This window comes from Carassius carassius, chromosome 41 (assembly GCF_963082965.1).
Source record: "Carassius carassius chromosome 41, fCarCar2.1, whole genome shotgun sequence".
Lineage (NCBI taxonomy): Eukaryota > Metazoa > Chordata > Actinopteri > Cypriniformes > Cyprinidae > Carassius > Carassius carassius.
This window is the reverse complement of record NC_081795.1, coordinates 26,348,482-26,374,194: the sequence shown is the minus strand read 5'-3', so window position 1 is coordinate 26,374,194 and position 25,713 is coordinate 26,348,482. Positions and strand designations below refer to the sequence as shown.

The 25,713-nt window shown below is 38.2% G+C and overlaps 1 protein-coding gene across 2 annotated transcripts in view; it reads right to left on the bottom strand.

Moving 5' to 3' along the window:
* The window catches only part of stx1a (syntaxin 1A (brain)), a 35,143-nt gene extending 9,972 nt beyond the window's left edge, over window positions 1-25,171 (bottom strand). For both annotated transcript variants that reach the window (XM_059533652.1, XM_059533651.1), the window contains exons 1-7: window positions 25,092-25,171; window positions 9,457-9,531; window positions 9,055-9,154; window positions 4,178-4,252; window positions 3,551-3,633; window positions 3,340-3,448; window positions 156-229 (exon numbers count right to left, since the gene is read on the bottom strand). In XM_059533652.1, the coding sequence (XP_059389635.1) occupies window positions 156-229; window positions 3,340-3,448; window positions 3,551-3,633; window positions 4,178-4,252; window positions 9,055-9,154; window positions 9,457-9,531; window positions 25,092-25,166 (591 nt within the window). In that variant the 5' untranslated portion in view covers window positions 25,167-25,171. The remainder of the gene's footprint in view (window positions 1-155; window positions 230-3,339; window positions 3,449-3,550; window positions 3,634-4,177; window positions 4,253-9,054; window positions 9,155-9,456; window positions 9,532-25,091) is intronic.
* Window positions 25,172-25,713: the final 542 nt, after the last annotated feature.

The window sequence follows — 25,713 nt, the reverse complement described above, 5'->3', positions numbered from 1 at the left end:
TTTTGGTCTGTACTGTATATTCAGTTCCGTTTCCATTCAAAACGTACAATACACTGAAAAACTGCATAAATTTATTACACATTTCTCAGTCTGTTTCTTTAAAGAATGAACATTTTTTACTGTACTAATATATGATGCTGTATACATCCACTCACTCCTGAAGTGAAGATGGAGGGGTTGTTACTTTCTAACATGCTTTCCAACTCTTCATTTGTCGTATTTCTTCCCGCTACAAAGAAAAAAGAAAAAAAACAACATTAATATCTTGCTAGTGATAAAGCACAAAGTAACATAGGGCAAACATTTTGTATTTGATATAAAAAGACTCACACATACAATACATATTTGATCTATGCAGACATGCATAATGTCTTATGACTGTTATTTAATCTCAGAGGTTTAACTAGATTTTAAAGTCAATATGAATATGCATGCTAAGTTTTGCATCTCTCTAGACTACAGTATGATGAAAGGGGTTGATGTGTAGATGTTTTTGGTTATACTTTAGATTAGGGAACACTATTAACTAGTTGCTTTTTAGCATGCATATTGGCTGTATATTAGTTCTTATAATACACATATTAATGCCTTACTCTGCATTATCATATTCTAGGTCCATTAATCCTAAACTTAACAACTACCTTACTAACTAATAATAAGCAAACATCATAGTCAGCAGTCAACATGTGCTCTCTAATCTTTTGTGTTACCATGTTTTTCACCAAAGCACAGAAATACACAACAACTGTGATGAATGCACACTCTGACTGAGCCAAAATCCTAACCTGTTAACAATATTGCTAACAATACCTTCTTGTTTCACTGAAAATGTAATGTAAAAGCTCAAGTTAGGGAAATACTTCTCTAAAGGGCTTATTACACAAAAACATTTCTACTGCACTTTTTTTAATGAGAATAGAGAATCACTAGCTTGAAACAGTGAGGCGACATGCACCACTGTTCACCCCTGACAGTCTGTAATTAGTGGCTCATTGAGTTAATAATGAACTGTGTGGCGTGATCACACATCTGTGATCTGGATGTATCCTGACTAAGACTTGATTACACACTGAATGTAGAGCTATACTGCGGACATTATTGTGGCATGACCCAGCAGGGCAGATCTACTACACTTTCCTGGTAGTCAGTAACAGATTGCAAACACTAGCAGTCTTTCCCTCAAGATGGCAGGATGATTATTATGGTTCCAGCTTGAAGACACAGGCCTGTCAGACAGATGGGGGTCATCTGTTCTCCCCAGAACCATATAATTCTATAGAGGACGTATTGACACTTGACAGTAGCACACAAAACACTAATATGCCTTGGTATTAGAGCGTTGGCAAAAACATTATGGCTTAGAAGAGCTGGGAAATACATAAAATTAAATGTTAACTTCAAGTGGTTCAGAGTGATGTGCACACTCCTCTTGAGTCACAAGAAAATCCTAAACCTGAGTCAGGGATCATGTGAAGAGACGGAAGCAATTGACACTAAAGCCTAAAATAACAGAAAAACGTATTGTTGTTGGGCAATTCTGTTTTATTAATTGCTTACAGTTATTACAATTATTTGTTTTATAAATATTTTTGTAGTGAAAATCGTTGGTTTTTATTCACACTTTTTAGGGGTCCAATCCATACTATTAACCAGCTATTAACTATGCATTATGCAAATTAGAATTAACTTCTTATCTGCTGCTTATTAATAGTTAGTAAGGTAGTTGTTAAATTTAGGTATGTGGTTTGGGATTAAGAGATCTTAAATATGGTCATTCAGAATAGACATCAACACATGCTTTAGAAGGTCTAATAAACAGACAACATGCTACACTGTAAATATTAAATATTATTAATTATAAATTAATATTATATTTTATAATATATTACTGTAGTCAGAAATTTGCTATGAAATTCATGCATGCTGGTCATTTATTTACAAACTACTGTGAATGAACAGCAGAATGATCACAGTCATTTACTGCTCTTGTTTTACTGTGAGTTCATATTATAAAGTTGTCTTTAACTGTGCCACTGAGGGAAATTTAGTTGGTTACTGCTTAAGAAGTCACCATAATGGTGATTAGTGATTAGCATTTGTTTGGGAACTTGGACCTTATATATATATATATATTTAAGTTTCTGATCTAGTCATGTCAGAGTTGTGAAAAATGAAAACATTTGTGAAAATGATGACAAGCTAGAATACAAAATAAGCTAATTGCCTGACTTTAAAGGGAAACTCCACCCTAAAATGACTATTTAGTCATTAATCACTTGCACCCAATGTCATTCCAAACCCGTAAAAGACGGTTTAAGACTGTCCTATAGACTGCAAAGTAAACAACAGTGTGTCAAGGTCCAGAAAAGATATGAAAGTTGTCGTCAGAATACTCCATCTCCAATCAGATGTGCAATCTGGGTTATATGAAGTGACAGGAACACTTTTTTTGTAAGCGAAGAAAACAAAAATAACGACTTTATTCAATAATTCCTTTGTCAGCGGTCTCCTCTGAGTCTCTCCTCATCACTGTATGCTGCGTGTGCTCTTATGTGTCCTCCTCGCTACAAGGATGCTCTGGTTTCTTTCAAATCAAAGCTAAATACATGTAGAAACAGCGTATCCAGTAGAATAGACAAAGGAATTATTGAATAAAGTCTTTTTTTTTTCTTTGCTTACAAAAAAGTGTTCCTGTCGCTTCATATAACTCAGATTGCACGTCTGATGGCAGATGGAGTATTCTGACCACGTTTCAGACCTTTTCTGGACCTTGACACTGTTATTTACTTTCAGTCTATGGGACAGTCTCAAGCCTCCAGGTTTTCATCCAAAATATCTTAAATTGTGTTCTAACGATGAACAAAGCTTTTACGGGTTTGGAACGACATGGGGGTAAGTGATTAATGACAACATTTTCATTTTGGGATGGAGTATCCCTTTAAGATAGTCAACCTTTTCTTAGCATGAACATTTTAGCGTTATTTAAGCATGAAGATTAATATAGCTTATTTCATCTCATAACTATTTGAGGATGGATCTTTCACAATAGTGAAGCGACTGCTGAGAAACGTCTGAAAGATGTGACATCAATACTTGACGACACAACAATGGTAACAAATAAAACCCACAAAACACAAAAACAAGTTTAATAGCACAAATAAAACAACAACACTCTACAGCATGATCTATTCACGGAAGTAATGCAATTATTAACCTGGAATATACTGTAATTTCACACACACAAAAAATAACAGTGTAGTAAAATGCATAATAATAATTAATTATTTAATAGTGAGAATTGGTCCCTAAACTAAAGTGTTACGAGTGTGTTTTACTCACTGATCTCCAGCTGTCTCTGTATACGCCCTTTACAGCGCTCCCTGTAATCTGACTGCGTTGCATTATATTCTGTCATCACCTCCACAAATTTGCGTGACAGGGTTAAGTGCTGGAAAACAGAAACCTCTTATATTAATGAGCACACAACAACATATCTGCCAGTCATCAGTAAGCAACAGGTTGTAATGGAGTCATGTCCAACCCCTCTGACCTGTGTTTTCCGTATCCTCAGATCAGCTGATGGATTTTTTGAATGGTTTAGTGCCTCCTCCTGCTCAATGGTATGTTGGATATCTAAAAAAATAAAACAAATGACTGTGGTTAATGATTTACTAGTGCTAAAGAGAGTAAAGATTAATCAATAATACCAAAGTTATTCCAAATCCTCGGGAATCAGTGTCATGATCTAATGGTGAGCTCAGCATTTACAAGACATCACTCATCGCTTCATCGTCTTAAGTAACATTAATGAATGATGGTAAATGCAAATGATATGGACTGCTCTCTATTTCTAACGCCAAAAAGCTTATTCAGGCATTCATGACCTCAAGATTAAATTATAGTACGCACTATTGGGAGGACGTCCGGTAGAGTTATTAAATTACCTGCTGCATTTTGAACCATCTGAAGCTTGAGTGCTCATATCAGACAATGTTATTGTCACTAGACTGACTGCCTATTACGTTTCTTACTATTTATAAAACTTTAAGTGAGCATCTATTTCACTACAGTCTATCACATTCAAACTGAAGTAAGTTAGTCTTCACCTGACAGGTGAAGAGAGAGGCAATCGATTCTTTAATGCTTCAACAAGTGTTGTTAAAGATGAAGGACTCACTCTTTAACTTGGAGCGTACTTTATTAGCCAAGTTCTTGATATCTGTCATCAACTCCTCCAAATCCGCTTTTGTTTCTGTCATACAATTAAAGAGAAAAACACAGAACATGTTTACATGCACATCATTTCTGATCTCAAGCTACTGGAATATACCTATTATATTATAACTATTCCCTTCTAGAAATCCTGAAGGCATCCTTAATTCAATGCAATGCATTTATAGTGATTTTGTGCAGAGAGTTACAGTGTTTTGACTGTCTGTTCATTTCTTCTGAAAGTGAAAAGTTACCTTAAAATGAAAATTAAGTCATCATTTATTCACTCTGGTGTTGTTCTAATGCTGTATCGCCTTCCTTCTATTTTGGACCACTAAAATATATTTAGTTTTTTCTAAATTTGCAGTCATCTATATATTGGCAGTGGATGACAATCAGCATCAAGCTTTATAAGTATCACCAAATGGTCCCATGCAACACATGCAACATATTCCTTGTGTTCAAGGGATATAACATAAGGTTTGGTGAAAAACAATAATAATGTAATATAATCGTTTACTAATTTCACGTATTATTTAATAAAAACCCTGACCTTGGCTGTTGGTTTCTGTGCATGACTCCACATTCATGAGATTAGCACCTCAGTTCACTACGACTCAACCAGGAAAAGCACACAAGAAATCAAGATGAATAAGAACGTGACACAAAGTACAGTACTGGGGCCCCTGGGCTTGAGGCTGTGTTTGGGGCGTATACCTACACTACAAATGCCCTCAAACAGAACATTGTTATGGAGTAACAAAAAATAAACAAACAAATGCTTTGAGGTTCATAAATAGTACAATTACCGTATTTTTCGGACTATAAGTAGCACCTAAGTATAAGTCGCATCAGTCCAAAAATACGCCATGATGAGGAAAAAAACATATATAAGTCGCACTGGACTATAAGTCGCATTTATTTAGAACCAAGAACCACTACAGGAGCAGTGAGCAGCATAGAGCGCCCTCTGGCAGCTGGAGACGGTAATGTTTTCTATTGGTTCATGTCAAATTAATTTTGATAAATAAGTCGCACCTGACTATAAGTCGCAGGACCAGCCAAACTATGAAAAAAAATGCGACTTATAGTCCGGAAAATACGGTAGTATGCAACATGTCTAGGCTATAGTCAAAGTTTAAATGTGACGTTAAATATTCATTATAATAAACAGAATATGTTCTCTCAGTTGAGAAATCAAAACCCTGACATAACTTTGAGCAAAAAAAAACAAAACAGAGATTTTGGCTTATTAGTATTATAGAAGTTATTGTCATATATGTGTCCTCTCATGTCCGGTTCTTATTTAATCAATAAATTCAATCAAATTAAAAAAAAAATCCTGCCTATTAACAACCAACTGAAATCACTATCAACAAAATTCATAGATGGATTGTGTGTAAATGTTAAGTTTAAATATAACATATTAATGTAGAAATATTAAATGATTGCAAAAACAAAATAAGCAACTTTTTTTATGAAACTACAACTGTCAGAAGGTAGCATCAATTTACTGTCTAAATGAGGGAGTCGAATCAACAGATTCGTTAAAAATCTGATTCGTTTAACTTTGCAAATGACTGTGGTTAAAGGCCGATTGAATCATTTTCTGATCTGTTGTTCAGAGACGCAGCAGTTCTGCTGTTTGATCTTATTTCTTCCTGACGCAGCAAAACAGAATTTGCAATCGCTCAGATATTAGAGGGGAAAAAACAGGACTCTTGTTTGTGTGATAGGCTAAGTCCTAAATACATGATATAAACAGAAACCCATTAAATTTATTTTTTATTTATTAAATTATTTATAGTCATTTTGATGACATTTCTTCCCCACTATGTGTAAGGGCAGTGAGACGAGAGAGAGCACTCAAAACTCATCAGATGATTGCATAATTTAGTGAAACATTAATATAGTAACATAGTAATATCCTCGGTAAAGAAATGAGGTGTGAATATATGGGAATTTCATCATTATCTTTCTAAATGTGCGCTCTCTGGGGCTAAAGGCTTAATGGGGCTGTTTAAAGTAGCTATGTGATAACAAACCAATCGGTGCAGACGCGTGTGTCAATATGCGTGTCCTTCTTCTATGTGAAATAATCATAAATACCAGTTTATTCTGTTTGATTGTGGCCTTGAAGGTCGTAGTTGTAATCTGTAGCCCTGGTTGGCCCATTTAGATCTTACATGCGCAGTGGAAATGTGTGTTCTTCATTGTCACCAGCCCTGTTCATCACTGAGCCTGCTTCCTTACCAAACCTTGCTCTCCTGCACGCTCCACTGAAACCTCCGCTGGTGCCTTTCATCCCCACCATCAGCCCTGATCCACCTTGGGAGTGTGGACCCATTAGCTCTGCCTCAATCCTCCGAGCCCATTGCTCCACCTTGACTATTCGGCTCCGCCTTGGCTCTACCATGGGACCTCATCCTTCCAGCTCCACTGGGTTTCCTTGTCCCTCTGGCTCTGCCTTGGTCAATCATCCCTCTGCCTGTACCATGGACATACAGGTACTCATGCCTCCACGCCTGTGGCTCTGGTGGGCTCATCCTTCCCTCCAGCTCCTCCTCAGGCCTCTGGCTCCCTGGGTTCACCTTGGCTGTTCATCACTGCAGCTTCACCTCAGTCTCCAGGACCTTCTTTGTCACTTGGTCTCTGCAGCTCTTCGGCTCCTCCTGGGACTCCACCTGCTCCACCTCGGCCAGTCATTTCCATGGTTTCACCTAGCAACTCCATCAAGGCTCCACCATGGCTCCTCCCTCTGCTCTGCTTTGGGTCGTCTTCTTCCTGGCTCTCTCCTGGGTCGCTCTGAGCTCTAGTCAGTCACTTCCTCCACCATAGCTCCTCCTTCCATTAACTTTGCCATGGGCAAACATTCTGGCTGCGCTTTGCGCACAACCCCTTTTCCTGCTCCTTTCCCTCCTCCTTGGATGAATTGAATGAGTTTCATGAACATGTAGTCAACAACGGCCAATGTCAGGATTTTCGTTAAATAATACTTTCAGTTTTGGATTGTTTTTCACCAAACCTTATCATATGCCTCCAGAATACTAGGAATGTATTTCACATGGAACCGTTCTGTGATACTTTTGCATTTTTTTTCAAGGTCCGTAGAAAAAAAAGTAGAAAAAAAACGCCATATGGCATGGGAACTACACAGAGTAAGTAAATGACTGAATTTTCATTTTTGGGTGAACTATCTCTTTAATGTTTGTATAATTCACCTCCTTTTTGCTGGGCTCTGATCATTACTGGCTTTGTTCACATCCTCCTTTCTCATAGTCTGAACAATAAATATAGCCTGGGACTGAAGTCCTAGCCATCTGATACGCCACTACCCACAAGATCTATCAATCCATTAATATTTCCTTTGTCAGTTCAGAGTACATTCATTTACTGTGAGTAAATTAAAGAACAGAGAACTGCTGTAATTGTGGGAGAACACTGGCTTTTAGTGTGTCAGTCACGAGCGTCGTCAGGCTGTAACACAACCCAACCAGACAAGAACTCAGTGTGATGTCTTACAGTTGGACCACATCTGCTTCTCTTTTATGGCTCACTGCACATGGAGTCTCAGCACTGTTTTGGTTCAGTTGTGGCTATAAAAAACTATACCAGATCCAGGGCTAACATTCACTTTCTAATATAATATTCCATGACGTCAAGCACGGCAAGAGCGGTGAAGACTGCAGCAATTAACAGGAGCAGAGTGTGTTTGTGCTTTATAGAGACATTAGAGGCTGGCTGAAATACATTGTACTTTGCTTGCATTTGATAAAGGGTTTTATCCAAAGCAGCTTACATTGCAATCAAGGTAAACATTTTATTAGCTCATTTCAGTTCACCCTTTCAGAATACAATCCATGAGCTACAGGAACAATAATGAAATAAGAAAACACACACACACACACAATTATCATCAGGTCAGAGGAACAAAGATCTAAAGATCGTTCACTTCTCTGAACTGAACAGGTAACAGGTCACTCTAATGTTTTTTTCTAAAAAAAATTTTTGCTGTCAATTTGAGGGAATCTATACATTTATATCCCTTTACATTTGGTGTAAAATTTGGTGTATAAAATTGTTACTATTTGGATTATATGGAGGATTTCAACACAATATGGCACTATTGTTTACTGTTATTTTTCTTCAGAATCTGAGTCTGTAGAATAAACCAGCTGTTGACTGTCCGTTCACACAGCACACAGTAACCAATCTCACTCTTAAAATAGAGATGTGTCTCCTCTGGTGCACAAATTACTAAATTAAATCTTAATGTTTCCTTTCACATCAAAAAAGAATCATAGTTCATAGTCTTTTCATAGTCATAGTTGTGTCCTTTTTACACATCTTTAATTATCACGTGTACTTTAATTACTATAGTAATAACAGTAAATTAAGCATAACTACAAGGAAAATGAAGCAATAACCGAAATATTTAGCAAGTACATGTTGATAATTAATATTACTCAATACTCACTTGTGTATTTACACTGTAAAAAGGGCACCTTAAAACCTCATAAAGGTCCGCATATATCTGAGTAAATATCTGAGAGTTAATGGAGACACTTGTAATATAGTCACTGTCTTTCTTAAGTGAAGCGAGTGTAAACAGAAGTGTATTGAACATCTGAACCAGGTCCGGCCTCCACATTCTGTAGCTGTGTTAATGCAGCAAATCACAACAGTCCTGTTGTTATGTCTGAAATCTATTTAAATGTTCATTTAAGTTTTTACAGAGATACACAAATTATTTGTAATGGTGATGCTGATCAACAGACTGTAATTTTTTTTTTCATTTGCGTTTGTGAGCTAATTAAGTCTTTATGTGTAGCAGGATCTTACTCTCATCCGGGTTTGGAGAGGCCAGGATGGCACCGTGGTTTATTTTCACTTCTTCTACTCTCTCTGCCAGAGAGTCAATGAACCCTTTAATCTCCTCTACCTGAGAGACAAGAGGAAGATCAGAATGGATCAAATACAGTACATGTTGTTCATTAACAGTAAAGCTTGTTTCACATACCTCTGTAGGGTTAGACCCAACTCAAACTTTCAAATAAATTCACGCACAGATAGTTGATTCACAAGTAAATGGATTAAGAGTGACAAAACTTAGAGCTTTACAAAAAATAATCAAATAAATAAATAATAAATAAATAATACTTAACAATATATTTTCATATTTCAAACACAAATCTGATCAGCAGTCATTTGTTTTACTGTGAAAAAGCAATGTTAATATCAAACCTGCTCAAAGAACTCGTCCATGAAACCCTTTTCAATACTGACGGCCACCTCATCCACCTCTTCTGGGACTTTTCCCTGATGAACAGAAATACAGTAGTCATTAGGTGATTTATTATCATTAAAAAATGAACGTGTCATTGTAGTAATTGCAGGGACAGTTGTAGTGTATTTTAACATTTATTAATTTGGAAGATCCTTTTATCCAAAGCGACTTACAGTGCATTCAAGCTATTTGTTAGACCTGTACCCATGCAATCATCAGGAATGAATCAATCAGCAATGTTGACAACGAAATATCTAATACCTTAGTTTTCAAATAGTCTTTTATATAGATCTGGCAATGAAATATTTTGACCACGGGAGTGCCAGAGCCATGTATGGAGCCGGGTAGAAGAACATCACAGAAAGTTATGATAGAAATGATGCAGTGAAGCACGCAAAAGTTTTACAAAATGATAAACATATAATCTTGTCATGTGTAATACATGCAAGACTGAACTGGCATTAATGGGACCACAATAAGGGAAACATATACAAGAAGAAAAGTAGAGGACCTAATACTGAGCCCTGAGGCACTCCATACTTAACTTGTGATTGGTTGGACACATGTAAATAACACAAAGAAATTACTGATAGCATGTAAATTGGGATGTTTGTGAGACACAACTCTTTGTAAAACTTCCTAATATGAGATAAAATGTAAAAACATTCATTGAATTGAGTGTACAAATACCTAAAATGTCCAAACTTTTAGTGACTGTGAACTTTCTAGCCTTATAGCCACCAAAGTCAGATATTGTGGTTCCGATGGTCTAGAGAGGAACTAGATAGGCATGGTCCGACACGGGGAAGTGCAAAATGTGATTTATTTTCTCCCCACAGACACAAATGAGGGTGATGACTAAACACAAAGTACAAAATAACAAAACAAATTTTAATATAGTGTTCAAACTCAGCACCTTTACTGGGCTACACAAAACCACAAAGTAAATCAGTGCAATTATGAATATACGCTTACAAATAAACAAAGAAAAATCAATATCACAGTTCAAGATGACAGTGACTTGCCGGCACCTACTGGCAATTTTAGAATTATAGAAAATAATATTTCAATATTATTTAAAAACAATAATCTCATAGCATTATTTATGCAGTTGTAATTGTAGTGCATATACATATAAATGCTGATTTAGATACAGCTTCTGTGCCACTTAGAAAATTTTAATTGTCCTGCCACATTTGGCCATGCACCCAATATACGCCCTACAATATGCCCTAAAAGACTCACTACAGATGCTGGCCAAATTTGGACATAGAATGCGCCTTTTTTAAATGAAGTTTCATTAACAAGATTCGGGAGGAGCACGTCAGATATTTAGCCTAATTAGCACAGGTGGAGCACAAGATAACCAACCCTAGGGTATAAATACAGCTGACTTACCCGTCTCCATTGACGGTTTATCAGCATCCCCCCTCCGCCCCATCTCTCCCACTTAGAGTTAATTTTACACTTTTATATACGTGGGGTGGGGTGGGGGGTAGGAGGGTGTACTCTAGGTTCGGGCCATTCCCGAGGTCAGAGCCCTTCACCGGACAGCACGCCAAATATGCATTATAATACTTCAGCTAATTATATGTAAGTGTGAACTCGTGAAACAGTCACTGAGTGGAGAAGTGGCAGGTCTATGAGGACAGAACAGAAAGTACTGTCAAAATGTTTTATTTGTACATTTACCTATACCAGTTACTTTACTGTTAACAGTTAATGGCTTTTTTTGCTGTTTTAATTTTGAAATACCTCATTGTGTCAAGTTAAAGGGTTAGTTCAGCCAAATAGCAAAATTATGTCATTAATAACTCACCCTCATGTCGTTCCAAACCCGTGAGACCTCCGTTTATCTTCAGAACACAGTTTAAGATATTTTAGATTTAGTCCGAGAGCTCTCAGTCCCTCCATTGAAGCTGTGTGTACGGTCTACTGTCCATGTCCAGAAAGGTAAGAAAAACATCATCAAAGTAGTCCATGTGACATCAGAGGGTCAGTTAGAATTTTCTGAAGCATCGAAAATACATTTTGGTCCAAAAATAGCAAAAACTACGACTTTATTCAACATTGTCTTCTCTTCCGTGTCTGTTGTGAGAGAGAGTTCAAATCAAAACAGGTTGTGATATCCGGTTCGTGAACGAATCATTCGATGTAACCGGATCTTCTTGAACCAGTTCACCAAATCGAACTGAATCATTTTAAATGGTTCGCGTCCCCAATACGCATTAATCCACAAATGACTTAAGCTTTTAACTTTTTTAACGTGGCTGACACTTCCTCTGAGTTCAAACAAACCAATATCCCGGAGCAATTCATTTACTCAAACAGTGCACTGACTGAACTGCTGTGAAGAGATAGATGAACACCGAGCCGAGCCAGATTAAGTCACTTGTGGATTAATGTGCATTGGAGACGCGAACCGTTCAAAAAGATCCAGTTACATCGAATGATTTGCTCGTGAACCGGATATCACAAACTGCTTTGTTTGGAACTCTATCACAACAGACACGGAAGAGAAGACGATGCTGAATAAAGTCATAGTTTTTGATATTTTTGGACCAAAATGTACTTTCGATGCTTCAAACCATTCTAACTGACCCTCTGATGTCACATGGACTACTTTGATGATGTTTTTCTTACCTTTCTGGACATGGACAGTAGACCGTACACACAGCTTCAATGGAGGGACTGAGAGCTCTCGGACTAAATCTAAAATATCTTAAACTGTGTTCTGAAGATAAACGGAGGTCTCACAGGTTTGGAACAACATGAGGGTAAGTTATTAATGACATAATTTTGCTATTTGGCTGAACTAACCCTTTAAGTTAGATCGTTAAAGCACATTAGCATTATTGTGGATTTGAGGAAAAGTTAACGAATTCAGTTAATGATTAATTCTTTTTCTGGGGGGTTTGGTGATTTAGTTACCTTAAATCCGCATTTTAGTTCAGTCAAGAGTGAATATGTAGGTCACTTATTTTACATTTCAAGTAAGAATTGCAGGTGAGATGAAGAGGACATAATGCCCATTTTCCACAAGTTGATATGATTCCTTAGGGTCCTAATGGAAAGTCTCTATTGTAACATAGTTTGGTTAAAAAAATTTCAATGGTAATGTAAAAATATTTTTTTTTACCCTGCCAAAAACAGCTCTTTTCAGAGCATGCAGTTTTGTAGCATTTTTCTTTAAATGTTAATTGGCTCTTTTGATCCCGACCCTCTCTTCCAAGTCACTCTCTGAGGGACTGTTTATTTTAGCTGCATTCACCATGACACTAAAAAGCACAATTTGATGGTGTCCTGAGTGTTAAAACTGGGTTGTTGGCCACATTCAAACTGGTGATTTGACTTATTAGACATTGTCTTAGCTTTGGGTGTTGCTTTATTTCTCCTCACAATTCATAATCTGAATTTTTCTGCTCTTGCAGAGTATAATTTGGACATGATTTCTATAACTAGAATATAAATAAATTTTACAAAGTATTGATTGATAGAAACGTTTAAAGCATGAATTTTCAAACTCATACATACCCAACATTTATATAATCCCATAAACTATTTAATAGTTATTCAAAATACACACACAATAAGTGATTAGGACATGATGGTCAAATGTGTAGGTTACATACATGGTATAGAGTTATGCATAGCAATGAATAGTTCCTAATAAGTCCTTTTAGAGTCATTTAGCTGCATATATACATGGAAATCTCTGTGGCATTCCGTGAACATAAGGACATGTTCTGTGGAGACCAGAGAGGTTAAACGATCTCCTAATGCCAAGTTCAGACTGCATGATTTTCAAAGTAGCCAGGTCACTGTTCTTTTCACACTGCATGACTAACTTGGCCAGCATTTAGTCACTGCTGTGTTCACACTGCACGATGGATCGGCGACAGAATGTTTCACACTGCATGACTTTACAATAGGAAGGATCGCCGACAACTCTGTCTGGCATGCACTGGCACGCAAACTACGTTTCACAACCAAGCAAACACATGCGAGATGTGACAAGGAAACGACGCGATATCACGCGTGCAAGACCTGAGTTCTCACGTGAGACTGGGATTATTATTAAAAATGGCAGACCGCAAAAAGCTTGCAATACGAATTGCAAGAAGAATATGGAGAAGGAAATGGTTGGGGAGACGCGAGGATATTGTGCTTTATAACTCCTCCCCGAAATCCCCGCTGCTCTGTATCTTGCTCTCTCATTGGCTGTCGGTCATCGCCGATGTAGTTTTCAGACAGAACACTTTTCACACAGCATGATTTTGAATCGCAGACAGGTCCAGATATTTAGCATGCCAAATATCTCACGGGCATCGGAGACTCGTCAGCGATTCTCTCAGATAGTGTCTTTGCTCATTCACACTGCATGATTGTCACTCGCGTGAACGAGCACCGATTTGCCTGTGATTTCGGGCATATGTCTGCGATTTCTCAAAACCTGTCGGCGAGCCAAAAACTGGGCTAAAATCGTGCAGTCTGAACTCTGCATAAGGAATCTAAGTCTAGTTTTTATCCTCTAGGTGTGGGGGAAGTCAATCCAAAGAGCTTGTGATCGTGATTACTATCATGAATTTACATGTGATGGTCATGCTGTTCTTTGACCATTCATCTTGACTACTTGTCCCAAAATTGACAATCTCCTTCCTGAGTTGTTATGATTATTAGTCGCGTTTCACATAAAATTAAACATAAAATATAATTTGTTTTGGGTAAATCTAACAGGTAATCTCTGGTCTTTATACAATTTAGCCAAGTCAAGTCTGCTTTATTGTCAGTTCTTCCACATGTACAGTACATACACACAGAGAATCGAAATTGCGTTACTCTCAGACCCCCGGTGCATACAGATAACACTAACAGTAGAGCCTAAAAATCTAGATCAAATAAAAAAATAAAAGATACAGCTATACAATAAGGGAATGTAAAAAATAAATAAATAAAAATAAAGTTAAATAAAGCAGCCCAAGGCACATGGCAGATAGAGAGCAAAACCAGTGAAGTGAACAAACAGTGCAGATAAAAAGATTTTTAGTGCAAAAAAAGCTTATTCTCTTTTTGACAAAGGGCTCAAGAGCAGTTATTTTATGATGTGACTGATGAGGTGGTAGAATTACATCAGTTCCATGCTGAATGAGGTAGTGAGCAGACCAATGCTGCACAAAGTGACTGGTGCATGTCATCCTATGTCAGTGGGAGGGGGGGGGGGGTCTAAGGACCTGGGGATGTGGGATCTGGGGGGGGGGGTTCATAGTTCAGTGGTGCCTGTGGCAGAACAGGGACATAAATTAAATATAATTTAATATATTAATATATCTATTAATATATTAAAATTAAAATAAAAAGAGACAATACTGTTTGATATAATATTTTGTTTCATTGTAATGTAGGCTATATAGGCCTACACATTTCCCCAAACTACATTTATCCGGTTATTAATATGTTTAAATGAAAATAAAAGGAGGCAGTGGTGTTTGATATTCATATTTCGTCTTATCGAAAATATACAGTGAGGAAAATAGCAGTAGCCAAGGCGAGCTGACTGATGTTATCAATTACACCGCTGTTTGCAGAATTACTGGACTTACGTCGTCCCGTCTGCTGGAGATCACACTCCACGCAAAGTCCGAACTACCGAGGATGCAAGTCCTCGGTAGACCAGAAATAGTCAAGTCCACCAGACTATTTGCCTAATCTTCACAGTACTTTAGGCCGCGGTGGAAATGCAGAAAGCAACATGTCTGGGGGGGAAAGTTCCTGCAAAAAAAGGCTCCTGGTTCAATTTTTCCGGGTAATTTCAGTGGCAAATGTGTTCTTTTGTGTTAATGTAGTTAGCTGTTCTGTGAAAGAGTTGGTTGGTTAGGCTTGCTTCAGACTGGCTGGCCCTAGGATCTGATTTACGAACATCCTGTTGTCTTGGGCCTCTCTGTGGAATTCGGCTCCTCATGTTTCAAACATGTTCTTGATCGAATCTTATATTGTCTGATTCGGTCTGATACCCAACAATAGGAAAGGCGATCTGCAAAGATTCTTTAAAAAACCTTATATTCACGTCTTCTGGAGGTGAAGCTGGATCACGATTGATTTGCACAAACATAGATGCATTTATGTAGATCGGGGCGCAATCCCTTAAAAAACAAAAGAAAACCAACGCCTCTTCAGCTGCTCAGATGTCGGGAGTAAATTACTACTGCTATTTTCATTATTACATCCAACAACAAAAAAAACTCAATCACTTAGGAACCATTCTTTTCTACATCTGCTGATGACAGTAACTCAGGACGGGTCTAAGGTAAGATGACAGTCCAGTCTGTGCTGAAACGCTACTGTCAATCAAACTATCGTGACCGTGAGAGGGGTCTGTCTCTGTGATGTCACACAGACATGCATCTGAGATCGGCTTGATTTGAGAAAGGAGTAAAACACTGGGTGGATTTTTTTTTCATTTTAGGGTGGTTGTGTACACACACTGCCAACACACATTTCAGTTCAAACAACTTGTAAAAGTGCATGTAGCATCCTATGAACCCTTTAAACATGATCATTCATAAGCAAGTTCTTAAGCTCGGATATGACTCTGAAAATGTGGACAACCTTGACTGAAATTCACCTCCCTCATTATATCTTGCCTCACTTCCTCTCTCTAGGCTTTGGACTTTTGTCTGTCTGTGTCAATACAGACCAGAGCCTGTAAATCCCAATGGTTAAAATCCCATCCAGACAGATAAGTGTTAACTGTGAGCAGCATCTTGAATATATTCCGGACCTCCCCCTGTTTCAAATAATTAAATCTTATCATAAAAAAAAAAAAAAATCTAATTAAGATATTGCACATTAACGTTTTGTTTTTCTTTCTTTCTTTTGCAGCCTACAGCTTATTCACAAGTGGCACCGGTCTATTTTGGGGAATGTCTGGTTTTGATCTTTTCCTGCAGCCTGAGTAAAGTAAGATTAAATGTAATTTTAAACTTGATTTAGCTGGCTATTTTCTTTAATACTGACAATGGTTCACAAAGGCAGCTTGTCTAAGTCAAAGTAGTCCTATTTCATAACCCCTCGTTACACCTGTTTCACACCGCAAGCTTGGGCTTTCTGAATGTTTCCAGCCTTTACACTAAGCCATGGGTGTCCAAACTCAGTCCTGGAGGACCAGTCTCCTGCAAAGTTTAGCTCCAACCCCAATCAAACACACCTGAACCAGCTAATCAAGATCTTACTAGGCATGATAGAAGCTTCCAGGCTGGCGTGTTGAGTTGAGTTGGAGCAAAACTCTACATAACAGGAGTTTGGAGACCCCTGAAGAAAACTAAGCAGGTTATGGCTGTAGCATTATGTTTACTATTTAGACTTAAGAGATGTTCTAATGAATCTTGGCAAGAATAAGCATATTTCTGAAAACGTCAAACTTCTTTAAATGTTAGCTGGTACACTTTTATTTTTAGGGTTAGTAGTTATATGTATCCTTTTAAAACATGAAAATTGGTGGTTGCTATGAAATTTCATGAAATCTTGTATGCATCACTTTGACCATTCTCTGTAGATCCCACCTTCTCACATGCTACGATTGGTCGATTATCTACAATGCCTGGATGTTATGTGCTTGTGTCATTACAGTTGCTGTGAGAAAAATTTGACATCCGATGCTTTTTACTTATTTTAGGGTGACCATTCATGCTTTTTTCAAGCCTGGTCAGGATTTCTATATTGGCTTAAATATCCAGGTTTTGGCTTTGTTTCACTGTTTTCATCTTTGCTGAAGGTAATGATCAAAAAGTAGTTTGACCCATAACATGCAGGCATTGTAGATAATCGACCAATCGTAGCACGTGAGAAGGTGGGATCTACAGAGAATGGTCAAAGTGATGTACAGTCGTGGCCAAAAGTTTTGAGAATTACATAAATATTGGAAATTGGAAAAGTTGCTGCTTAAGTTTTTATAATAGCAATTTGCATATACTCCAGCATGTTATGAAGAGGATCAGATGAATTGCATAGTCCTTCTTTGCCATGAAAATTATCTTAATCCCAAAAAAACCTTTCCACTGCATTTCATTGCTGTCATTAAAGGACCTGCTGAGATCATTTCAGTAATCGTCTTGTTAACTCAGGTGAGAATGTTGACGAGCACAAGGCTGGAGATCATTATGTCAGGCTGATTGGGTTAGAATGGCAGACTAGACATGTTAAAAGGAGGGTGATGCTTGAAATCATTGTTCTTCCATTGTTAACCATGGTGACCTGCAAAGAAACGCGTGCAGCCATCATTGCGTTGCATAAAAATGGCTTCACAGGCAAGGATATTGTGGCTACTAAGATTGCACCTAAATCAACAATTTATAGGATCATCAAGAACTTCAAGGAAAGAGGTTCACTTCTTGTAAAGAAGGCTTCAGGGCGTCCAAGAAAGTCCAGCAAGCGCCAGGATCGTCTCCTAAAGAGCAGTGTTGGGGAAAGTTACTTTTAAAAGTAATGCCTTACAATATTGCGTTACTCCCTAAAAAAGTAACTAAATACGTTACTTAGTTACTTTTTATGGAAAGTAATGTGTTACATTACTTTTGCGTTACTTTCACGTTACTTTTTAAATATGAGCAGGGCTTGATTGTTTTTAATATAAGAAGCTCTATTTATAGCAAATGTAAAAGCCGTTTCACACCAAAAAGTGTAATGAATAAACCTCAGGCTGAAGGAAAAGTAAATTCACGTCTGTACAGTAGAACACAGGAGAAGGTTCAACACTCTTCAGCAATAAAAAAAAACAATGAAGCACAATTGTTAGTTTATCTAAAGTCATTTTTTAATTATTAGTATGGTTGAACTGGATCATTATAGGTCAGCAGCAAAGACACTGTTAATAAAATGGGAATAGATACATTTGTGTTATTTAATATATTTAGTTATTGCAGGTTTGCGTCATATTCTGAGTTTGCATTTCACGGTTTTGATTAATTTTGATGAATCCTAAATTTTTTGTTTTTTTGTGAGTGGGATGAATTAATGCACATTCACATTTAGTCTAGAACTACAGTAACATCATGTTCACACAGTGCACACAACGCCTCCATACTTCCGATTTCTCCCAATATGGGAACAGGAGGCTTGTCAGTCAAAAAATGGGAATACAAAGTAACTGGCGTTACTGTTTTGAAAAAGTAACTCAGATATTTTCTTGTAAATTAAAAAGTAATGCGTTACTTTACTAGTTACTTGAAAAAAGTAATCTGATTACGTAACTTGCGTTACTTGTAATGCATTACCCCCAACACTGCTAAAGAGGATACAGCTGCGGGATCGGAGTGCCAACAGTGCAGAGCTTGCTCAGGAATGGCAGCAGGCAGGTGTGAGCGCATCTGCACGCACAGTGAGGCCAAGACTTTTGGAAGATGGCCTGGTGTCAAGAAGGGCAGCAAAGAAGCCACTTCTCTCCAAAAAAAACATCAGGGACAGATTGATCTTCTGCAGAAAGTATAGTGAATGGACTGTTGAGGACTGGGGCAAAGTCATATTCTCCGATGAAGCCCCTTTCCGATTGTTTGGGGCATCTGGAAAAAGGCTTGTCCAGAGAAGAAAAGGTGAGTGCTACCATCAGTCCTGTGTCATGCCAACAGTAAAGCATCCTGACACCATTCATGTGTGGGGTTGCTTCTCATCCAAGGGAGTGGGCTCACTCACAATTCTGCCCAAAAACACAGCCATGAATAAAGAATGGTACCAAAACACCCTCCAACAGCAACTTCTTCCAACAATCCAACAACAGTTTGGTGAAGAACAATGCATTTTCCAGCACGATGGAGCACCGTGCCATAAGGCAAAAGTGATAACTAAGTGGCTCGGGGACCAGAATGTTGAAATTTTGGGTCCATGGCCTGGAAACTTCCCAGATCTTAATCCCATTGAGAACTTGTGGTCAATCCTCAAGAGGCGGGTGGATAAACAAAAACCCACTAATTCTGACAAACTCCAAGAAGTGATTATGAAAGAATGGGTTGCTATCAGTCAGGATTTGGCCCAGAAGTTGATTGAGAGCATGCCCAGTCGAATTGCAGAGGTCCTGAAAAAGAAGGGCCAACACTGCAAATACTGACTCTTTGCATAAATGTCATGTAATTGTCGATAAAAGCCTTTGAAACGTATGAAGTGCTTGTAATTATATTTCAGTACATCACAGAAACAACTGAAACAAAGATCTAAAAGCAGTTTAGCAGCAAACTTTTTGAAAACTATCATTTATGTAATTCTCAAAACTTTTGGCCACGACTGTAGATACGCCTACATTGGCTCTGAGCAAAGACCACGAGAAACAGGCAAGTCCTCTGCTTAGATCCTTATGAGTAAAGCCAGGAGCTGCTAGGACCACAGTGCAGTTTTATCATGCTTACAGTGAAATATTCTTAATGACATCAGTCCACAATCAGACTAGTGATGCAGCCTGAAATTATAATCTTTGTTCCTTTAGCCAGAGGAGAGCTGAGACGACTGCACCTGGTTTCTGTTTCAGTCACCTGGTGAAGTTGGGGTTTAAAAGACACTGAATATTCACTACTATTATTGGATGTTGGACGTTTTATATTGGCTACTGGATGATGACATCACTGTTTTCTCCAGAGCTGCTTTATTGTGAAGTGACATTCAGCCAAGTATGGTGACCCATACTCAGAATTTGTGCTCTGCATTTAACCCATCCGAAATGCACACACACAGAGCAGTGAACACACACACACACTGTGAGCACACACCCGGAGCACTGGGCAGCCATTTATGCTGCGGCGCCCGGGGAGCAGTTGGGGGTTCGATGCCTTGCTCAAGGGCACCTAAGTCATGGTATTGAAGGTGGAGAGAGAACTGTACATGCACTCCCCCCACCCACAATTCCTGCCAGCCCGGGACTCGAACTCACAACCTTTCGATTGGGAGTCCGACTCTCTAACCATTAGGCCACGACTTCCCTTGCCGAATCAACTTTGTCTCATATTTCCAAACTTTTCACTGATTCGAACATAATTCAATCAACATCAACAACAAGTGAATATTGAAACTTTTGTCTGCTTTAGAATTGCTTATAGCTGAATTTAACTAATTCATTCGTACAGATTAGCTTTACAAAGTTATTGAACTGAGTCAATGCTATTGTCTTATTTAGAGCTCAAGTTTTGAATTACAGGTGCTGGTCATATAATTAGAATATCATCAAAAAGTTCATTTATTTCACTAATTCAATTCAAAAAGTGAAACTTGTATATTATATATATTCATTATACACAGACTGATATATTTCAAATGTTTATTTCTTTTAATTTTGATGATTATAACTAGAGATGTTCCGATACCCTTTTTCTCTTCCCGATACCGATTCCGATACCTGGGCTCAGGGTATCGGCCGATACCGAGTACTGATCCGATACCTGGGTGTGTATCTGTATATACAGCTGTATATACTACTAGCCCTGTGTAAATTGCTAGAATTATTTTATGGTGTGCTCCAGACTTATCCCTTGATAAAACATGAACAAATACATGGTGAACTACTGTATTTATTGCAGTATTTTTATTATCTGACATGAATTTGACAGTAATATTATTTAATTTCTTAAGCGAAAAAGAACTTCAAATGCAGCCAAAAATCTAACACCGCAAACTAAAAAAGGTATTTTAGTATTTTAGTTTCACAATATTAGTGTATAAAAACTGCAACAAATAAGTCTAGGAATATAAAAAATTCTATATTAATCAGATAATCTCTTTACAACAAAACAAGTAAAAAACAAGCAACCGTCTAGGCATAATTATTATTATTAATAGAGACGTATTATTACTACATAGAGACGTAGCTAAATCTACTGTAGGCTACAACAGTAGCTTAATATATTGTCAATTTACTCGCCATGAAGATCTTTGAGTGTCTGTGTTTATGATATGACAGTTTTCTCAAATGAAACGTTAAATTCTCATGAAGTGACGGTTTATGCGTTCATGTCCTCATATAGTGACACACGGCAGAGGCCACAAAACAGCGAGCTCCCGTGCATCTGCGCCCGTCTCCCACAGAGATGTAGACTTTGCAGGAGTAATATTTAAATAGTATTTTGCAGTTTAATATTCACAGACACTAGTATATATATTCGGCTACAGTCTGGAGCCCTGCGCTTAGACTAACACGGAAGCGACTGAACGCAGCTGCGGGTAACGAATATACTCAAACTTACTACCGGTTCTACAGAGACGCTGGTATCATCACATTTTAAAATTCTTGGTAGTGAAGTGCCAGTACTTGTGGCATCCCTAGTCGCCGTTTTACTGTCTGGTTGGTCCAGTCTGAAATACTGCTAAACAGCGGACATACTGCTAACCACTGATCTGTAATATAGAAGCGGCTTCACTGTCTGTTGGCAGTTTAGAACGCGATGAGCGATCCAGTCATATATAGATCAGTGCTGCTAACGCGTTTTCATTTCTTCTTCGCTGCTCTAAACAGGGGTTGCTTGTGGCATTACAGCACATCGTCCTGTGTTTGCAATGCATTCTGAGCAGCGAAGAAGAACCGTGCAGCGGTTAGGCAAAGCTAGCGTTCATAACTAGGTCTTGAAAATGGTATCGGATCGGTATATGGGTTCATGTACTCGCCGATGCCGATGCCAGAATTTGTTGTGGTATCGGAGATATTTCCGATACTAGTATCGGAATCGGAACAACTCTAGTTATAACTGACAACTAAGGAAAATCCCAAATTCAGTATCTCAGAAAATTTGGATATAACTTAAGACCAATACAAAGAAAGGATTTTTAGAAATCTTGGCCAACTGAAAAGTATGAACATGAAAAGTATGAGCATGTACAGCACTCAACACTTAGTTGGAGCTCCTTTTGCCTAAATTACTGCAGCAATGTAGCGTGGAATGTCGATCAGTCTGTGGCACTGTTTAGGTGTTATGAGAGCCCAGGTTGCTCTGATAGTGGCCTTCAGCTCTTCTGCATTCTTGGGTCTGGCATATCACATCTTCCTCTTCACAATACCCCATAGATTTTCTATAGGATTAAGGTCAGGCGAGCTTGTTGGCCAATTAAGAACAGGGATACCTTGGTCCTTAAACCAGGTACTGGTAGCTTTGGCACTGTGTGCAGGTGCCAAGTCCTGTTGGAAAATGAAATCTGCATCTCAATAAAGTTGGTCAGAGCAGGAAGCATGAAGTGCTCTAAAACTTCCTGGTATACGGCTGTGTTGACCTTTGACCTCAGAAAACACAGTGGACCAACACCAGCAGATGACATGGACCCCAAACCATCACTGACTGTGGAAACTTTACACTGGACCTCAAGCAAGGTGGACTGTGTGCCTCTCCTCTCTTCCTCCAGACTCTGGGATCCTGATATCCAAAGGAAATGCAAAATTTACTTTCATCAGAGAACATAACTGTGGACCACTCAGCAGCAGTCCAGTCCTTTTGTAAACCAGACGCTTCTGACGCTGTCTGTTGTTCAAGAGTGGCTTGACACAAGGAGTGCGACAGCTGAAACCCATGTCTTGCATACTTCTGTGTGTAGTGGTTCTTGAAGCACTGACTCCAGCTGCAGTCCACTCTTTGTGAATCTCCCCCGCATTTTTAAATGGGTTTTGTTTCACAATCCTCTCCAGTGTGCGGTTATCCCTATTGCTTGTACACTTTTTTTTATACTTTTCCTTCCCTTCGCCTCTCTATTAATGTGCTTGGACACAGAGCTCTGTGAACAGCGAGCCTCTTTTGCAATGACCTTTTGTGTCTTGTCCTCCATGTGCAAGGTGTCAATGGTCGTCTTTTGGACAACTGTCAAGTCAGCAGTCTTCCCCATGATTGTCTATCCTACAGAACTAGACTGAGAGACCATTTAAAGGCCTTTGCAGGTGTTTTGAGTTAATTAGCTGATTAGAGTGTGTCACCAGGTGTCTTCAATATTGAACCTTTTCACAATATTCAAATTTTCTGAGATACTGAATTTGGGATTTTCCTTAGTTGTCAGTTATAATCATCAAAATTAAAAGAAATAAACATTTGAAATATATCAGTCTGTGTGTAATGAATGAATATAATATACAAGTTTCAATTTTTGAATGGAATTAGTGAAATAAATCAACTTTTTGATGATATACTAATTATATGACCAGCACCTGTAAATAAAACGTTTATGGTTGCATTTTAATTGTCCTGTAAAACCTATTCAATGTATCTACAGTCTATAATTAACTAATTCTTTATAGAGTGTTTAATTGTTACTAAGGAAAGTGGATTTTTTTTCAAGTTTTGAATGGTTTTATGGTCTAATAATAATAAAGGGAAACAAATGGGATATTGAAGATTTTAGAGCAATCTAGTTTATATATAATGTTGGTCAGCTCTATTTTTAGATATTTCTGTAGCTAGTTTTGGCCACGTAACCCATTTTGAATAAGATATGCACCCACATAATGAAGAAGTCCGAGCCAGATGAACCACTTTATTAGTGGATATGGGTGGGGTATGGACCTTATCTGATCCGGATCTCCGTTCTGGAGTCAGTTTACTATCTGTGAAGAATTTGTCATAAAAGATGATGCATATAAAGTTGGAATAAAGCTGCTCTTATAAAGGTAAAATGCCCTGGTAAACGGTAAATGAATTCAAGGTGGCAAAAGTCACCCCTTAATGAAAAGTCTCTGTCACTGCTGCAGTGAACTGACCACTGTACACATGAAAAACTCTGGGAATTAGCAGTCCATTACAGACCTAAACCAGCCAAGATACCAGCACTAAAAACACTAAGCATCATTTAGTCTAATTATCATTATCAACAAAATCACAGAAAACATTGAAATATAATTTCTTTGTCAATTTCGCACACATCTAGTACTGACAGAGAAATGAAACAAGGCTTTTTCATCTGACTTGTTAACACACTCAAGCCAGTGTCCAGAATCACAACAGGACAGAATCCCTCTCCTGTCCTCTGTTTGTTCAGTGATAGTGAGGAAACACTGGTTAATAATTATTGTGCTCAACTCAGAACTCTCCATTACAGAAAATCACAGAGTTGAAGCATCATTTATCATGTTAAATCTTAATCTGCTCAGTGAAATTTGGGATGTCCAATCAGTTTTCAGCTCTGTAACTGTTGATGGTGTAATTTGACTTTTACTGTATATGTAAATGAGCACGCAGTACTTTTATTATCTACACTAAAATAACCCACTTTTTATTTTAACATTATTTAATTACAGTTTGAAAGGTAAATAAATCGTAACACAACTCACAAATGATGTTTTTCTGAACCTCACCCCATCACTTCCAATCTATTCAACTCAAACAAAGGAACTTCATTATTCTGTCCAAAGGTCAGTATAAATGCATTTATGACAAACATAAATAAAACAGCATTTGTTCATTGTGCTCATCTCAAATCCACCAACGATACACAACGACCTTATTCCAACTAGTGCACAACAAACTTGAACCATCACTACTGATCTGCGCTTCTGAGGAGTGATCAATATGAAATCATTATCTATGCGCGTCTGCCCTTAGAGCACAGATATAAAGTTCAGCCGGGCTCAGTTAACTCTAATCATACTCACTTGTCTGAGCTCTTGTGTGCGGTCCTTCATGTTGCATACAGTGACGCGTTGATCGCTCGCGGAGAAGAGCGTCATTTTGAAAGCTGGATCCGCTGACGGTGTGTGACGCGCGCGCGCTCATTAACCCCTACAGCGCGCGACCAACGCACGCTCCAACCAAGTGATCCTGAAGCGCATCATAGAAAGTCAAATTGTAGCATCACAAGGTTCACCAAAGAGAAGACTAATTAATATATCAGTGTCTTAAAACTAAATGCATAAGTAAAGTGTTAATTAAGTTACTGTATTTCACAGCCCTATCCACATTGTTTCTAATTAAATAAATGCAATTTTATTTACGTTTCAGTTATCCTATTTAATTGGTTTCTTGAGAGGAGGGGAATCAGGGGACACCTCTTTCTCCGAGATTACTGAAGCCCTGTTGCATTGCGCCTGTAAACATGATTGAGCGCTCGTGAGGTGGGCGGAGCTATTCCTCATATAGCACTGGACTGTCCTGGTCTCAGAAGACTTCTGTAAGACTCTGGAGACTCCTCTCGAGGGTCCATGCATATGTTAGGTCACCAGAGATTTCAAGTTGGGTAAGCGTATATCTTACACTATATGAATAGTAAAAAAATCC